At 36.7% G+C, this 16,728-nt stretch overlaps 4 protein-coding genes across 4 annotated transcripts; 2 read left to right on the forward strand and 2 right to left on the reverse strand.

Moving 5' to 3' along the window:
- Nucleotides 1-3,292: 3,292 nt before the first annotated feature.
- On the forward strand, nucleotides 3,293-4,133 carry LOC132838159 (transcription factor HES-5-like). The gene is made up of 2 exons (XM_060858347.1): nucleotides 3,293-3,424; nucleotides 3,542-4,133. The coding sequence occupies exons 1-2, from the start codon at nucleotides 3,362-3,364 to the stop codon at nucleotides 3,947-3,949; spliced, it is 471 nt and encodes a 156-aa protein (XP_060714330.1). The 5' UTR covers nucleotides 3,293-3,361; the 3' UTR covers nucleotides 3,950-4,133.
- A 3,617-nt stretch (nucleotides 4,134-7,750) lies between these two features.
- Nucleotides 7,751-8,585, reverse strand: her15.2 (hairy and enhancer of split-related 15, tandem duplicate 2). The gene is made up of 2 exons (XM_060858204.1): nucleotides 8,494-8,585; nucleotides 7,751-8,378 (listed from the first exon to the last, which is right to left on the reverse strand). The coding sequence occupies exons 1-2, from the start codon at nucleotides 8,554-8,556 to the stop codon at nucleotides 7,971-7,973; spliced, it is 471 nt and encodes a 156-aa protein (XP_060714187.1). The 5' UTR covers nucleotides 8,557-8,585; the 3' UTR covers nucleotides 7,751-7,970.
- A 731-nt stretch (nucleotides 8,586-9,316) lies between these two features.
- Nucleotides 9,317-11,280, forward strand: LOC132838080 (transcription factor HES-5-like). The gene is made up of 2 exons (XM_060858206.1): nucleotides 9,317-9,762; nucleotides 10,372-11,280. The coding sequence occupies exons 1-2, from the start codon at nucleotides 9,721-9,723 to the stop codon at nucleotides 10,780-10,782; spliced, it is 453 nt and encodes a 150-aa protein (XP_060714189.1). The 5' UTR covers nucleotides 9,317-9,720; the 3' UTR covers nucleotides 10,783-11,280.
- A 1,080-nt stretch (nucleotides 11,281-12,360) lies between these two features.
- Nucleotides 12,361-13,144, reverse strand: LOC132838137 (transcription factor HES-5-like). Its single transcript, XM_060858307.1, has 2 exons — nucleotides 12,896-13,144; nucleotides 12,361-12,789 (listed from the first exon to the last, which is right to left on the reverse strand). The coding sequence occupies exons 1-2, from the start codon at nucleotides 13,142-13,144 to the stop codon at nucleotides 12,361-12,363; spliced, it is 678 nt and encodes a 225-aa protein (XP_060714290.1).
- Nucleotides 13,145-16,728: the final 3,584 nt, after the last annotated feature.

The raw sequence follows: 16,728 nt of genomic DNA on the forward strand, positions 1-16,728 counted from the left end.
TTCTTAAGCAGGTGCTGTCTATTTTAGAGGTGGGTAATTTTTTAATAAGGTATAGTCACAAAATTCATAGATTTTTCAAGATCTATCTATGCAATGCTTGGAATAGATATGGCAGTTAAGATGGCTAAGATGCATAAATAAATCAACCTTACTTTTAAGCATGGAGATAATTAATAAAAATTAAACCTAATTTAATTATGGAATTATGCATAATGGCATACTTGGACTGCATCATGGATATAACATTAGCCTGCATTAACCCCAAACCTTATTGTATTTAACTGGTGTTTCCGTATTACGTACAATGTTTCCTCAAATTAAGCTCAAGTTTCACAATTGAACTATTAGTTTTTAAAACTCTATTTGAAAATCCATAATATACTGTTAACCTTTAAGTCAGCCTGCAGTATAGTGCTCATCTTTGGAATCTTTTGGGAAAGTAGAAAACATCATAAACCAACGTGTAAAAGTGCAGAGTGCAGATGTTTGAGCACACTTCATATTAGTGAAAGAGCAAAGAGCATGTGTTGACTAATACTTTAATTTACCATGCGATAACAAATTTATTTAGGCCTTTTCATTCAATTTTATGCCTTACTGTATTAATAAAATAGATATGGATTCAACCTATAATATAGCTTACAGCAAATAAAATAAAAATAATTTTGTGCTATGAATATGAATATAAAGAATTATAATAGGATTACATTTTTATAGCTTTACTTGCATGCAGTTGTACAAAATCCATCCATATAAGACTTGTTTATTCAAAGTCATAGAAATATTTCAAGGTTGTAACCTATGACAAGTCTTATGATTACAATATGTTTCAACACTGAAAAACTAATATAACAGGAGCACCTGCTGAAGTGCATAACTGTGTTATTGCATCACTCCATTTAACAGCACTCATGCTTTGAATCATCTGTGTGTGCGGGTGGTGTGGGCTGTTATGGAGGGCTTAACCCCAAATCCTTTCCCACACTCACTTCCAGCTCCCGCCAAAAGTAACTTGCAAAGGCCCAATACATGGGTGCCTCCTTCCAAAACCAGGCTTTGACGGTGTGTCCCCTGCCTGACACACTCTCACCCCCACACAGGGAGCGAGAGAGGCAGATGCTGAGCGTGCTCCTCAGTATGTTAGATGGGAAAGCCCTGACCTCCCCTCAGCATGGTGGAATTTCAGCCTTGATGTGAGGAAACACTCAATGGCATTCCAGTGTCACATGACCTGGCATTCAGGCGAACCATGAAAAGCCACTTGGAGCGCAAAACTGTGGCATTGTCACATACCTTCTGCCCCATTAGGAAAGTGGCAGCAGTTGATGGTGTGTTTGTGGTCATTAAACAAAAAGAGAGGGAAACGGGAAGCACTGTGAAAGAAAATCCTGAATCCTGATGGAAAAAAAAAACTGAATCTGTGCTTTTCCAAAATAGAAAGTCTCATGCTTATTCTTATTTATAGACCTAACTATTACAGCTCATGCCATGTAATGTTCAACAGGTGAATCTGCATTTTTTGTGATAACAGAAGTAAGATAAATAGGAGCTATTTGCATAGACAGGTGCATGGTTCTTGGCTGTATACATTGCTTCAGGGATGTGTGTATGTGTTGTGGTTATGGGTTCCTGCACTTTGATGAGATCTGTCAACAGGAGGTCTACCTGTAGCCCTCCCTTTCTAAGGTGTGCGTGGGAGAGTGGGAGGCTTTGTATGTGTTAGCAGAAGTCCAGATGGTCTATTGAGACTGTGGAATAATGGAGCACACTGGATCAGTGGAGGCAGGGTGGAGCCGTTGCTGAATGGAGCCAAAGTGTGGGAAACACACACAGGTCGAAGCTCTCACACATTCCTTGCTGGAGAGTGCTGCATTGGCCAAACTTTAGATACTTGGGCAGCTGGGTGCACAGCCATAGAGACACTATATGCCTGGATATGTGGTGTATTATGGGGCTTTTCTTTAATGGAAAAAAGGTCCACATTCTTTTAGTGGCATCATCTGTCATTGTGAGTCATTGTTAAGAAATGTGTAGCTTGAGGGGTGAAAATGAGCCACTAAATGAAGTACATACAAATTTCCCTCCAAAACCACCAAAGAGCATATGGTGTTTATAGACATTTGCATGGTTGTTTGAACACTAACAATGTTAATTATCTAATTTTAAGCTACCTGTCCAGTTAGGGTTTTTACTTTTTGATGTCAAATAACTAAAAAAAATAAGAAAATCAAACTAATTGTGAATAAATTTTGCTTAATATCAAATTGACATGGTTAAGACTTTGATGATGACGAGTTCAAGAAAATTGTACATTTTCTCATCTTGGTACTTTAATGCACTGAAACTGTTCAAGATGAAGAGAAGTTTATGTTTAAATCCTCAGTTTGAATTAGCTGTAATGCAGATGTTTATGCACATGTCTATGTAGTGATAGAGAAGGGGGAAGGAAGAGTGCGGGAATGGAGGGAGCAGATGAAGTCCACTGAGAACATGCACGCGTCCGACAAACCCGTGCTACCTCCTAGCTAAGCAGCAGGTTCAAAGGGTGTGTGCGCGTGGGCGGGTGGTGGCGGTTCGAGGAGGGGTGACTCTATTGACTGGAGGACGTGTGAGCAAGATCCTGCCTGACTTTCCCACACTGTCTGTCCATTTATAACCCGAAATTCACGGGTGGAGGGAGGGTGCCCAGAACAATAGAAGTGTGCCGTCTTCCAGGGCATGGGATAATTGTGCTTAATTGACATTTGCTGTGAATGCATTCCTCTTAGTTTTTTTTATGTGTGGCTATGAGAACCCAGCAAAAATGTTCTACAAAAGAACTCTTAACATTACCTATTTCTGATACAATACATACATTTAAAAAAAAAAAAAAAAAAAAAAGCTCATTAGCACCGAGGCATTTCAAATAACCAGGTTGTGATTATTTTCCTTCCTATCTTGAATATCAGTTCAATTTAAAATGTGTGTGAGCCAGATAAGCAGTGTAAAGTTTTATCTTTATGCCAGTGGCCCTTGGGAAATTATCAGACTTTCATGCCCAGATGTAGACAGCTTATCATTCAAAGGGAAGGTTCCCAGGTAATAAAAGTCTAACAACCTGTCTTGTGTCTGTGCTACTGATCTAGAAGGCCGTCCCCACTGTGGGAGCCATGAGGCCGGTTAACCATGGAATAATTGATGCCTCTTCTATTGTTGAAGACGCCTCTCCCACTGGCCTCTGAGTGTGGGAAACCTAATCCTGCCGGGGACTCATGCCTTTGTAATGCTAATGCACTCCTATAAATAGGCAGAGAGGGATCCTCACTCCAGACCACATCTGACTCGCTCTCCTCAGAGAAGCATAAGCTCTCCTTCTAAAACGATGGCTCCTACCTGCATGCCTTCTGCTGACTACTCAAAGCTTTCCAACAAGGAAAAACACAAAGTAAGTATCCCTAATGATGTATATTTAACACCTTAACTTTATCGCTTTTGAAATGTCTTCTTTTTTTTTTACAAAGTGAAGAAGTTGCTAACAAAATTTCTCTTTCCTTTTTTTCAGCTGAGAAAACCAGTGGTGGAAAAAATGCGCCGTGATCGCATCAACAGCTGCATCGAGCAGCTTAAGGTGATTCTGGAGAAAGAATTCCACCAGCAAGACCCAAACACCAAGCTGGAGAAAGCTGACATTCTGGAGATGACAGTCGTCTTTCTGAAGCAGCAGCTGCAAAGCCAGATCTCAGCACCTCAGAAAGCACACTGTGACGGTTACTCTCAGTGCTGGAGGGAGACCGTGAACTTCTTGTCTGCAAACTCCAAACTTGACATCACACTTCAACATCTCAACCGCTGTCAAGAAGCTCAGAGAGCACCGAATGATTTCCCAGTGTCTCCACGTTCCTCCCAGATCCACCAGGCTCCAGTCAAGCAGGAGATCAGCGTGAACAGGCCTGTGTGGAGGCCGTGGTAGAGACACTGAATACTGAGACTCTCATGTTAACCAGATGGTAGTTTCACCATCTCTTAAAATGTAGGAGATTTATATTTCCACATATTTCCAATCTGGATTTTGAAACTTTCTTCTTACTGAGAAGCACTTAATGCGTATATTCTTCATATTGAAGACTGTTAGAAATTGAACTTTATAAGTTTGCTGTGTCAATTTTTTTTTTAATACGTAAAGTCTTGATGTCTTTACTATTGCATCTTAGAATAAGCATTTAATGACTTGTTGGATTATGTTGTTGTAATCCTTGATTCGATTTTGTCCTTTTATAAAGGCAGCAGAGAAATTGTACATTTTCTCATCTTGGTACTTTAATGCACCAAAATGTATAGTTGACACTGTGTGTCTGGTGTTGTTTGTTTAATAAAGACAATTTACAAAAATTAACTTATGACTTTCTTCTCAGTTCTTTTATATTCCACACTGTCACAGAATGTACACTTCAAATCTTAATTTAATGAACATTTCAGACACTTTCGATCCATAAAATTTAAAACCGAGACTTCAAATAATGTGCTTGAATATTTTGTAATAATGTGCATAAAATATATACAGATTTCGTAGTAATTTGTTTACTTTCCATCTGTTGCTGCTTCTTATGCAAATAAGCTAATGACGCCTGTTGTGTGCACAAAAGTGATGAAAGTTGGGTACACATCTCAGACATGAACCTTAAAAGCACAGAGTTTCACATTTAAGTTTAAGTATGTTTTACTGTACTTTAGTACTGTAGGCATCCCAATGCAATACACTTTTATCTTATATACAATTCAGTTTACATAACATCTTTATTCATATATTTGGCAAAACCTGATGATCACATACCTGACACAATAGATTTTCTATATACAACAGCAAAAATAATATTTCATACATAATATTATTTAATAATTTAACAATTATTATTAATAATGATTTCTTTTTTGAGTTTTCAGCATAATTCTGCTTAATAATAATTCTTAATAAAACTTCCTATTTTCATGCTTCAATTTCATTGTCGGTTTAAACTCCCAAACCAAGTCACTGAATCTGATTTGGATCTGATTCTGACTTTTAAGTTTCACTTGGTATCTTCATGTGTTGATTAACTCTTAATCTATGAAATCTAATGAAATCTCCCATGGGTGGTCGTATCATCCCTTTCCCATGATAACAATAATACAGGCCATAACTGATAGTTAGAATGAAGCTATTCTGTTTCATAAACAGGTTTGACAATGAAGACTGATTGCACACAAAGGCGATGCTCCATTTACAATACGTTTCTCGGCGTCTAACAGCATGGGTCTGAGACACTCTGAGCTTTCCCACACTCAATCGTCCAATCAGAGGCTTGTGCACAACACTTGATAACATCAATGGCTTAAGCCTGAGGGCAAACCTGAGCTGGAAAAGAGAGGGAGGGGGGATGCCAGGAAGCGGAGTGTGTCTCTCATTGGGGGTTAGGACATAGAAAAGTGTGTGTGTGTGTGTGTGTGTTTTGGAAAGGGGTTGTTACTGTCTCTTAATTCAACTGACAACTTGACAGAGACCAAAGGCTTCCCACAACAGTAAAGGCACATGCCACATACTTTAGTCGCACTTGTGTAAAACAATTCCCATGTGAAGGTGTAAGAGCGAGAATTTAAGAATATAATGTATGCACACCAGGCCAATGTATAGAATCATACTGTTTTTTTGTAGCTATTACAGGATTGTAAGAAACCTAATAACATTGTGAGCATTTTGTGTATATTCTAAATGTAAATACTCACACACATGATTCGACTTAAACTTGATTTAATTGACATTATTTCTGATTGTTATTAAGCTACAGAGTTAGCTTTAGATTAAACCCACACTAGTGAGCACTCAATTAGATATATATAATAATTAAGATATATATCATAATCTTCACCACTGTAGTATCATACAATATTGATAATATTAAGATCACAGACTGCTTGGTTACATCACTTATTTCTGAAAGTACCCAGAGACCATGTTGAAAACCACAGGTCTACCCTGTAGTAGTGAATGTATACTGCATGTATTGGCTTTTCTGCCTTCTAATCCCCCTAATTCACACCTTGTTAGACTGAAGACTTGTGTGTTCACACCTGTAACAGTGTGAAAAGTGTGCCAGTGTTCTTAGTTACTATCTATCTATCTATCTATCTATCTATCTATCTATCTATCTATCTATCTATCTATCTATCTATCTATCTATCTATCTATCAAATCCTTATCTTAATCTTAATCTTACACAGATGCTGACACTGATTGTGATTCCTTTTCTCCTTTTCTCCATGACTATACAACACTAAGCAGATTTTAATGTGTATATATAATCATTATCAATATTCAATTCAATTCCATTTTATTTTATTTGTATAGCAATTTTAACAATGTGCATTGTATCAAAGCAGCTTTACAGAAAATATGCAATATGGAAATTCTGCATTAAAGAATCAAAGCATGCATATACTGTACAGTATATACAATAAATCTATATGGCAGCCAATTGTGAAACACAGATCATACACTACTATATATACTAACTTATATATTCAATCACTATGAAATAATCTCTTCAACAAGTTAACATGCCTACATTTTAACATGCCTACAGGTCTCTCCCAGGAGGTGGATGTGCATCAGAGGTGGTGGAGTGACAGAATTCACACCACCATGCCTAATGGATAATTTAGCGCGGCACACTTCCTTTGTGTCTGCGCTGAAAAGCGAGACTGTGTCAGGAGTGTGGGAAATCCTGCGAGAAACTGGCCCCACACATGTGCCGAAAAACTCAGCCCATATCCATTGAGCTCACCAGCTGTCTGATGAAACCATAGCTGACAGCACACACTGACTATCAGGGCTCTAGTGTATAAACAGGGACATTAAGTCTGTCTTTCTCACAGTCTTGTGAGCTCATGTTTTCTGTATGTGTATATACATGTGTGTACATGCTCTAATCCTAGGTAACAACAGATGGGAAACCATTTATGAATTAATCGGAGTAGGAGACAAATACTTATATTAATATTTTTTGTAAAATATACTCATATATACTTTAAATCAAAACATATGAAAGAAATGGACAAACAACAGCATTCTTTAAAAGTGTTTGGTGAGTAGCAGCTCTTCAGCTCTTCATTAGGCCTGTAATTGGTACTCCACTTTCAAAGGCTAATTGAATAGGCTTTGATTTTTTAATATCTTTAAGTCATGATGCAAAATATCTTTACTACAGGAGTAATCAGAAGCAATTTAATACTATGTATAGAGCTTTTCCAAGAATACTAGGCTATACAATATAATAATAATACAATAATAACTGCCACTTCGATGTCAAATGCAATGCTGAAAATCTAACCAAAGAAAATCTTAATACATTTATTTCAGTGGTAATTCTTTGCAATGAGACCTTTCAATGCAAGCCAAGTTTTACTGCTTTCCGTGAGACAGAAATGTAAATGATCTTGGCCATTGAAGTAAAACCAAGTGTAAATGGCTGTGCATTAATTACATTACTTTACAAATGGACCAGTTGAACTGCTTCTAATGTAACCATGTGCAACAGCCAACAACCAACTGTTTGGTTACTAATGATATGTAAAGCCTAGTAAATTAATGAACAAACCAAGACAAGGAATACATTTACGAATTTATTCAAAGTCACATTTAAGGCAATGAGTAAAAAATGCTCATGCTCAAGACTTATATTACAAAAAGTTAACAAATAGAGTTAGAATAATTTAATAAATAAAACTTCACTGGAGTTAAGACAAATCAGAAGATATGTAACTCTTCAATATGAAGATAATGACATGGTTAATTGATAATCTTGTCTAATCCATAGGACGGACATTACAATAAACATACACTGATCAAAACCCAACATGAGATAATGACCTGAATCTCTGGAATGGAAAATACACTCCGACTTTGCGATGGTAAAACTACCATCTGGTTAACATGAGAGTCTCAGTGATCAGTGTCTCTACCACGGCCTCCACACAGGCCTGTTCACGCTGATCTCCTGCTTGACTGGAGCCTGGTGGATCTGGGAGGAACGTGGAGACACTGGGAAATCTTTCGGTGCTCTCTGAGCTTCTTGACAGCGGTTGAGATGTTGAAGTGTGACATCAAGTTTGGAGTTGGCAGACAGGAAGTTCACGGTCTCCCTCCAGCACTGAGAGTAACCGTCACAGTGTGCTTTCTGAGGTGCTGAGATCTGGCTTTGCAGCTGCTGCTTCAGAAAGACGACTGTCATCTCCAGAATGTCAGCTTTCTCCAGCTTGGTGTTTGGGTCTTGCTGGTGGAATTCTTTCTCCAGAATCACCTTAAGCTGCTCGATGCAGCTGTTTATGCGATCACGGCGCATTTTTTCCACCACTGGTTTTCTCAGCTGAAAAAAGGAAAGAGAAATTTTGTTAGCAACTTCTTCACTTTGTAAAAAAAAAGAAGACATTTCAAAAGCGATAAAGTTAAGGTGTTAAATATAGAGCATTAGAGATACTTACTTTGTGTTTTTCCTTGTTGGAAAGCTTTGAGTAGTCAGCAGAAGGCATGCAGGTAGGAGCCATCGTTTTAGAAGGAGAGCTTATGCTTCTCTGAGGAGAGCAAGTCAGATGTGGTCTGGAGTGAGGATCCCTCTCTGCCTATTTATAGGAGTGCATTAGCATTACAAAGGCATGAGTCCCCGGCAGGATTAGGTTTCCCACACTCAGAGGCCAGTGGGAGAGGCGTTGGTGACAAATCAAATCAAGACATTCAGGCTTCCATTAGTCAATCAATATTTAGTGAATATATATTATGCTATATATCACCATCTAAAACTGTAGGAAGTAAGTTATATATTTAAGATTGAAAATTATACTCACATTCTTAAAGCGATGTAAACAAATGTTTTATTAGATATTCTCAGTAGAAATAATAGATGTACGTTATGTTCATGAAAATGTGTTTCGTAAAATACGTTCAATAAACGAAATATTTTATGTTTTATGAAATTTAGTAATACTTTAGACAAATTTTGGTTATTAGGATACACAGAACACTGTAACTGTGTGTGTGTGTGTGTGTGTGTGTGTGTGTGTGTGTGTGTGTGTGTGTGTTTAAATAAATATATTGTGCTATTAATAGTAAAGAAACATTAATAAAATCTCTGTAAATAATAAATAATTCCTTTTCCAGAGCAATTTTCAGATTAATTTTCAGGTGAGTCAGGTGTAATTTAATCATGCCTTTAGCAGCACGTGAGGCTGATTCAGTACGGCACGTGCATGAATCCTGTGTTATTAACTCCGTTTAAAACTTGACAAGGTTGCAGAAAATGCCCTATGCATGAAAGAATGAGAACGAGAGACACGAGTCGGGTTTCAAAGCAAAGACAAGGCCATTACAAGTCGCAGGATCAAAGAAGACATGACGTGAAGTGAAGCGTGGCAAAGAGACTTTACTGCCTCGCGCCTACATGGCGAACTTGTGACGGCGTCTAAGCAGGTGTTACAGGCACACGTTTAACACCTTATAGCGGCCCGTGTCGGTTTCCCATCGTGGGAGAGGAAGTAGCTCCAACACAAGACAAACCGGGGCAGCACTGCTGTGTTTTTGTTCTTCTTTAATTATCCGTCGGCGTGGGAAGAAACCGAGTCTCGTTTTTTTTTCTGGGGTCGTTGTTTTGGCTATAAATACAGACTCACGTGCGCGCAGTGTCTGATTTTTGTCTGTACACTTTTGTGAAAGAAATGCAAAACGTGGATCTAGCACGCGCGAGGACAGACAATAAAGTAAGTAGAGAAGAAAAATCTGCAATGATATTTCTGGAAAAAAAGATACATACATTTTTTTATTTTATTTATTTTATTTTTTTTGCTAAATAAATAAATCAGGGGTAAGAACATGTGCATGCAATTAATTTTGCGCCGTAAATCTGCAAAAGATAAGCAGCATGCTGTTCTTCCTCGTGCAACAATTTTAAATTTTAATGCTGGAAACAAAACTTTAATATACAATGTACAAAATACACTCCTTTTTTATATTCTACTTATTTTATTGTGGGTCCTGTTTTGGAATTTGTAATATTGCAGTGCAATTTAAAAATAAATACAGCTAATGCACCAAGTTTTCATGTAACACATTTTTTTTTTACATAAAATTATGTGCTGAGAAACCTTTAGAAATTTAACACGTGCATAAATACAGATATGTTATTTGCACATTTTTCATGTTTTTTTTATTTTTCAATGATTACACATTGTTTACTTGAGTTCAATGTGAGCAAATGTAGAAAACAATAAGATTTTCCATGTTTTTCCCCCACATGTTTGTTTCTTACATAATCACATGTGTTTAAGTAAAAGGTGCTCTAATTTTTTACCCCCACTTTTCCGTCATAGCTTCATAAAGTCCTGGCAGAGAAAATGCAGCGAGATCGAATCACCAGCAGCATCGAGCATCTAAGGATGATTTTCTATCCGATCATGCAGATAACTGAAGAGCACGCTGTCAAACTGGAAAAAGCAGACATTTTAGAGATGGCCATCACGTTGCTTAGACAGAAAGCATGTTCGCGTGCAAATTCAAGTTTTGTATGTGGCTTTTCTCAGTGTTTGCACGAAATGCTGCGCCATGTGTCTTTGCATGCTCATCTGCCACCCAAAGACAGAGAAGAAATCAAGCGTTTCTATGTGCTGCAGAGGACAAGCTTAAGACTGTTTTCAAATCATGGCCATTTTGCTCAAAGATCACCGAAACGAACAGCATCCAGGAACCGAGTGGCACTGTGGAGACCATGGAAGAAAAACTGACTCCGTGCACAGTCTAGCCTCCTATTTATCACTTAATTTCTCATAGCAATTTAGTGCTTTTGTTGTAGTTGTTTTGCTATTTTGTGCAACATTTGCATGTACTAGTACCACTTTAGTTGTATTTGTTACCTAATTTGTCTACAGTGTATGCAACAAGTTCTCAACCCCAGTCCTTGTGTACCTCCTGCACATATTAATGATCTCTCTGCTCCCAAAACACCCACTTCAACTTCATCATTCAATTTCCAGCCCTTTCTGAGGTGAATCTGTTTATGTTTAAGCATGAAAATATGCAGAATTTTTGGTAATCCAAGACCAGATTAAGGAACCTGTGCTGCAAGCAAAGTGTCCGTTTTTTATTTCTCGGATGTTATTATTGTCTTTTGTGAAGGCGTGTGCAATAATTCAGACCTCAACTATTGAATTCAGCATGGATCTCTTTTCTTTGGTGTCATGTTGTAATTGAAATCACTTAATAAACATCCCCTGTATTTAAGTTTTAAGTAATTTTTTTTCTTGAACTTACTTTTTTAAATTAAAACAGATAAGGTTGTATTATATGGTTATAAGTTACATTAAATTAAATATTAAACGAAAATTCGTGAAACTATTTCCTCCGAATTACATAAAAAGAATAAATTATAAGAGTTGAGAGTTCTTGGCCTTGACTTAATGGGAATTAAGTAAATTAAAATATACATTTCCTTCTAAGTACATTTAGTGTTATTTATGCTAAAGCATGTTACTTAGAAATTACTGAATTTCTAATAGTATAGTTATGTAATCTGGACCCATTGGCAGTTCCTGATACCACTGGACTGATTGGTGAATATTGATCAATTAGTTTGGTTTATGTTCCCGGCAAAAGTTTAGAATATTGCTGTTATTTCGAAGCACATTCAAAATCCTTTACAAAGTTCTATTCACATTCAATTATTTATTCTCTTTCCTCAGTAACAAGCAGTACAAACAATGTTGTACACACAAATACATTGATGCAATGCCATCTACTTCAAATGTTGAGATCAGTTACACCACATCATTACAAAAATACAAACCTTTATAAAAGGTTTACATTTCTTTTCACTGGGCAAAAGTAGAACCACACTGGTTATCTTAAAAAAGTGAAAGAAAAGAAAAATTACTCATAGAGTAAAAAAATTACTATAAATCACCATTTGTGTGCAAAGTAGATTCCCAGGTGGGGAGAAAGATGCCATAATTTCTTAAAACAGAATTGGATATTAATATAAAGCAAATAATCTTGCAATTAATAGATTAAGTAGATTAACCACACTGTGGTTTTATATATATATATATATATATATATATATATATATATATATATATATATATATATATATATATATATATATATATATAAACTAGTGAATAAGGCACTAAGAGTATATATCAACATAAATCGAATGTTTAACAGATTCCCAGATGAATGCCACCATTTCTTATAACAGAAATGTATATTATGTACAGAAAACAGTTTTAACTACTCAGTTATACTCTTACTAAACAAAAGTCCACATAGACTTGTGTTTTCAGCTTTGAGTCTTGATCTTGTCTTTACCAGGGCCTCCAGAGGGAGCTCTTAACTGATGTCTTCTCTTTGCTGATGATCTGCTGCTCTGTAGAGCTCAACTGAGGCAGAACACTTTCCCTCCTGTTCTCATCTGAAGATGGCTGCAGGTTCTGGAAGTGGTTCAGCAGTTTTCTCTGGCTCTGTGTCTTCACCTCATCTTTGGACAGGAAGTGGACAATGTCATGGACACATCTGGAGAAGCCTTGATTGACAGCTGCTGAGCTCGAGGAGAATGCAGGCTGCTGCTTTTGTTGTCGCCTCAGGAAGCTGACTGTCATCTCCAGGATATCTCCTTTATCCAGTTTGGAGTCGGGCTGCTGGTTGAGGAACTCTGCAGCCAGGAGAGACTTCAGCTGCTCAATGCTGCTGTTGATACGATCTCTGCGCATCTTCTCCACCATTGGCTTCCTCAGCTTGACATAACAAAGAGAGAACATTTAGTCGTCTTGAACTATAAAGAGTTAGTGAGTAGAAAACAGGTCATTATAAACATTGAAATGAAGCAGGTTCTCAATTTACCTTGTTGTTCAGAGGTAGCTGCTCGTTTGAGATGTTCAGTGCTGAAGTGACGGTTGGTGCCATGGCTGTGTCTCTGTGCTGTAGATCTCTCTGTGTAGAGCGAGTCTGATTTGTACTGGCTGCATCTCCTCTATTTATACTCCCAAATCTCCATATGAATGTGTGGGTCTTGGGCTTGTTGGAGTTTCTCACAGTTTGGAGCCAATGGGAGAGCTTGGACACACAATGAGGAATGTAGAGCTGCCACATGCTCAGTGTTCTTCTAGCAGAGGACAATATCCATGTCTCAGGGGAGCAGGTGAAGGGGTGGGGTGATGGAGATGGACTCATAGAGAACACTGTGTGAATCTGGGAAAGTGGTGACCCTGTAAAGAGAGCAGATCTGTTGCCTGATGTTGGGATCAACGTCACTGGCAGAGCACACGCTCATCATTACTGCTCACACGTGCCACCTTGTATTATCTAATCACTTTATTTGCTATGACACTGTATGTAAATATTAAGATAGCTTGTATGGTGGACATTTTACAAACCTATAAATACACAAAATAAAAAGGTGCAATTGTATAAAGGTAGAATTGTTTATAGGGTGAAGATATTTAACATTTATGGAATGAGTCTCCAGTGTCAGCACTTTGTAAAAGTTGGACAAAAAAAATAACAAAGTTTACAACATATGCTTTTCAGATTCTCAGTGTTAATAAAGTAATACAATTTCTCTGTTTTTTTATCGCATATTCGTATTGAATTCAGCTGTGAAGTGAAAAAGAGGCTGATAAGAGAAAAATTGTGTATAGATGCTACAACGTAAGTGACATCAACCCACTTGTCATACAGATGTTCTACAATATTATCTCTTGATGATAAGTATAACTTGAGAAAAAGTATGATCTGACATTTATTAATGAATAAAAAGTTTGTCATTGTTGACAAATTGATGTAGAAGTGGAACAGAACACATTAGAGAGTGCTGTTTTAGGAAAATAATAACCACACAACCACCAACACATCATTAGTTATGCCCCTCTTACATCACACTCTGTAGTATTGTATTTCTTATGTATATAATAAATTAATTTTAAATGTATACTACATTCTCTAGCACCGATAAAGATGCAATTGTGATCTTTGTGATCAAGTTTTGCTTTTGAAATGATTTTTAAAGATGTCATTTGTAGTAAAGGTTTTCCAAAAAAAAAAATAATAATAATAAAAAAGTCTCAAGTCGAGAGGTCTCTGTATGGTACACATTCCACATACTCTGGAACAGACACACACACACTCACACACACACACAGCTGTTCATCAGTAGTAAGCTGAGTACACTACAGTAACACACCCCTCATCTGCTCTGAGCTGGTGGGAGTAGCAGAGGCACACGGCTTCCCACACTTCAGCATTCAACACATTAAATCCCTCGCACAATAGAAGTGTGTCCGCTCTCACAGGAACGATCAGCCACCAGAGTGAGGGACTGGAACCATATGCACTGTAACTAAACTCCCAAATCCTTGCATATTCCTTCAAACTTAAAAATTCTGTAAGACAGCCTTTTTTAATATGTAAGAAAAACCTCTATTAATGCATGTGGCATCCAATACTTGTGTAATTCATTCTTCTGCTGTAACCTGATATACAAAATACTAATACATGATTCATTTATTGATTACAAAAAATATGCACACCTACCTTCAGACCTTATCACTAATCATAGTGTGGGAACTTGGGAAAATCTGAATGCTCATGCCCCTAGTCATTTTCCCACAGTGGAATAAGTGTGACCCCGGTGCCAGATGGCATAGAAGAGAACGTCCCACCTGTCCACTGAAGTGTCCCATCAGAGTCCTACTAGCCAATGACCTATCAGCAGACTATTGTTTAATTTCAGATGCTCTCATTGGCTGAACCCAGACAAACTTCAGTATAAATACAAGCACTTTCGGGCGTCTAAATTACTATCCAGATTTGACCTGAACCCCAACAGGGCCTGTTCTCTTAGAAGAACTGAAGCTAGCATCAAACATGCCTGCCTACATGGACATCACGCATCAGGACAACATTCATTATGCCAGGTATTTTTAAACAGATTCTGTTTTTACACTAAAAGAGGAATAAATAAATAAATAAATAAATAAATAAATAAGCATCAGGATGGCATTTCAGAAAAATCATGATGTCTGCTTAAATTTAAACGTAAACACCATCAGCAATATGTATTGAATTATTTCAGAAGTTGATTGAAAATAAAAAATACATCAATGTCTACAGTTTTTATCAGTTTCTAGTTACATTTAATGTAATATTGTCCTGTAATATAAGTTCCTAAAAGTTTTGAGCTGGAAATACCACACTGTTTAAACAAATCTGAATATGAATTCAGCATTCATCAGAGATATTATATATAATCAATATTTTTTATAACACTTACCAGAATGCCTCACCTGAGCAGTACAACTATTTTTTATAACATTATTATTATAGTACACAATCCTACCAGTATATCATCACACCACATTTTGTAGATTTAAGACAGTTTGTTGATGGTTACACCATTTTTTGCAGGTGTAAACTCCACAGCTTGGAAAGGAAGTATTTCAGCAAGGTGGAGAAACTGAAGTCATCACTGGAAGAACACCTTCACAACGGCATCCCCACTTCTGATCTTCTGGAAAAGACAGTGTCGTTCTTCACAATGAAGAAAGCCTTGGTTTTCCATAACGGCTACTCCAGGTGTACTAGGGACATTCTCCGGCTTTGCCCGTCCCCAACTGAAGATGTAACGCCACTGTTTTTTGAACAGTAGAGCAATGAGGATGTCAGCACTTAAGTCTTCTTCAGAGACACTTTGAGCTACCTCAACTCCAGATGAAATGGCACTTTCACTCTGGATGACCCTGAGCCTATAATTTTGAATAATACCTTGCCTGTGGAGATTACAAACATAAAATATTCCACAAATACAGTATATGTAATATAGTTAAATGAGTACAGGATGCAGTTTGTGCATTCGGCTACATTATAAAATTATATTCTTTTGCTCTCATTGAGAGATGGTACTCAGTTATATTTACGATGAAATAATGAGCATGTTTTCTACTAGAGGACATGATTCACTCGAAAAAATGTTGACTTAATTTGTAAAGATACAATGTATCATTTCATTGACAATATTTTGTTGAATTATTTTTATCACTTGATTGTTGTCTGCATATTTGTCCTTATGAAATAAATATGTTTTCATTGTTATTCATTTTCCTTGTGTGAATATAATGGAGAAAATTTCACAATAATTATTCTTATTTTATATTGTGGAGTGAAACAAAATGTTCTCACATATATATATGAGAACATTATATAAATAATTATGGACCGTTATAATAATTTAGCAGAAGCTGTTGACAGCAATTCTCAATGGGACAAAATCAGGATAACAGCTCAATGACTGCTCTTTCTACGTTCTTTCTATTTCTTTATTTTTAGAATATTATACCGTTTTTGGTTCTAAATTTTTTAGTAGTAATTTAGATTAAAAAACATAGTTCAGAAAGGAAAAAGACGAGAGCACACAAATTTCAAAAGACAAGAGCATGCCAAAAATGATGAAGTTTAAAAGATAATTCCACTGTAACAGAATAACAGCAGAATTATGGTACAGAATTAAATGAAAAAAAGAACAATTGCACCATCCAATAATAATAATAATAATAATAATAATAATAATACATACATACATACATATATACTTGCAAATTATAATAATTATAATGTTTATTTAAAATATGTACAAAATATGAAACTCTTAACTAAAATGTTCATAAGATGAAGTGTATGTT

The sequence above is a fragment of the Tachysurus vachellii genome, chromosome 22, assembly GCF_030014155.1.
Source record: "Tachysurus vachellii isolate PV-2020 chromosome 22, HZAU_Pvac_v1, whole genome shotgun sequence".
In the NCBI taxonomy this organism is placed as follows: Eukaryota; Metazoa; Chordata; class Actinopteri; order Siluriformes; family Bagridae; genus Tachysurus; species Tachysurus vachellii.

Excerpts from the sequence above, each read along its gene's own strand:
- LOC132838159 (XM_060858347.1), top strand. The coding sequence starts at position 3,362 with ATGGCTCCTACCTGCATGCCTTCTGCTGACTACTCAAAGCTTTCCAAC. Across the intron at positions 3,425-3,541 it reads CCAACAAGGAAAAACACAAA|CTGAGAAAACCAGTGGTGGA; the intron begins GTAAGTATCCCT and ends CCTTTTTTTCAG.
- her15.2 (XM_060858204.1), bottom strand. The coding sequence starts at position 8,556 with ATGGCTCCTACCTGCATGCCTTCTGCTGACTACTCAAAGCTTTCCAAC. Across the intron at positions 8,379-8,493 it reads CCAACAAGGAAAAACACAAA|CTGAGAAAACCAGTGGTGGA; the intron begins GTAAGTATCTCT and ends TCCTTTTTTCAG.
- LOC132838080 (XM_060858206.1), top strand. The coding sequence starts at position 9,721 with ATGCAAAACGTGGATCTAGCACGCGCGAGGACAGACAATAAA. Across the intron at positions 9,763-10,371 it reads GCGCGAGGACAGACAATAAA|CTTCATAAAGTCCTGGCAGA; the intron begins GTAAGTAGAGAA and ends TTTCCGTCATAG.
- LOC132838137 (XM_060858307.1), bottom strand. The coding sequence starts at position 13,144 with ATGTGGCAGCTCTACATTCCTCATTGTGTGTCCAAGCTCTCCCATTGG. Across the intron at positions 12,790-12,895 it reads AGCTACCTCTGAACAACAAG|CTGAGGAAGCCAATGGTGGA; the intron begins GTAAATTGAGAA and ends TGTTATGTCAAG.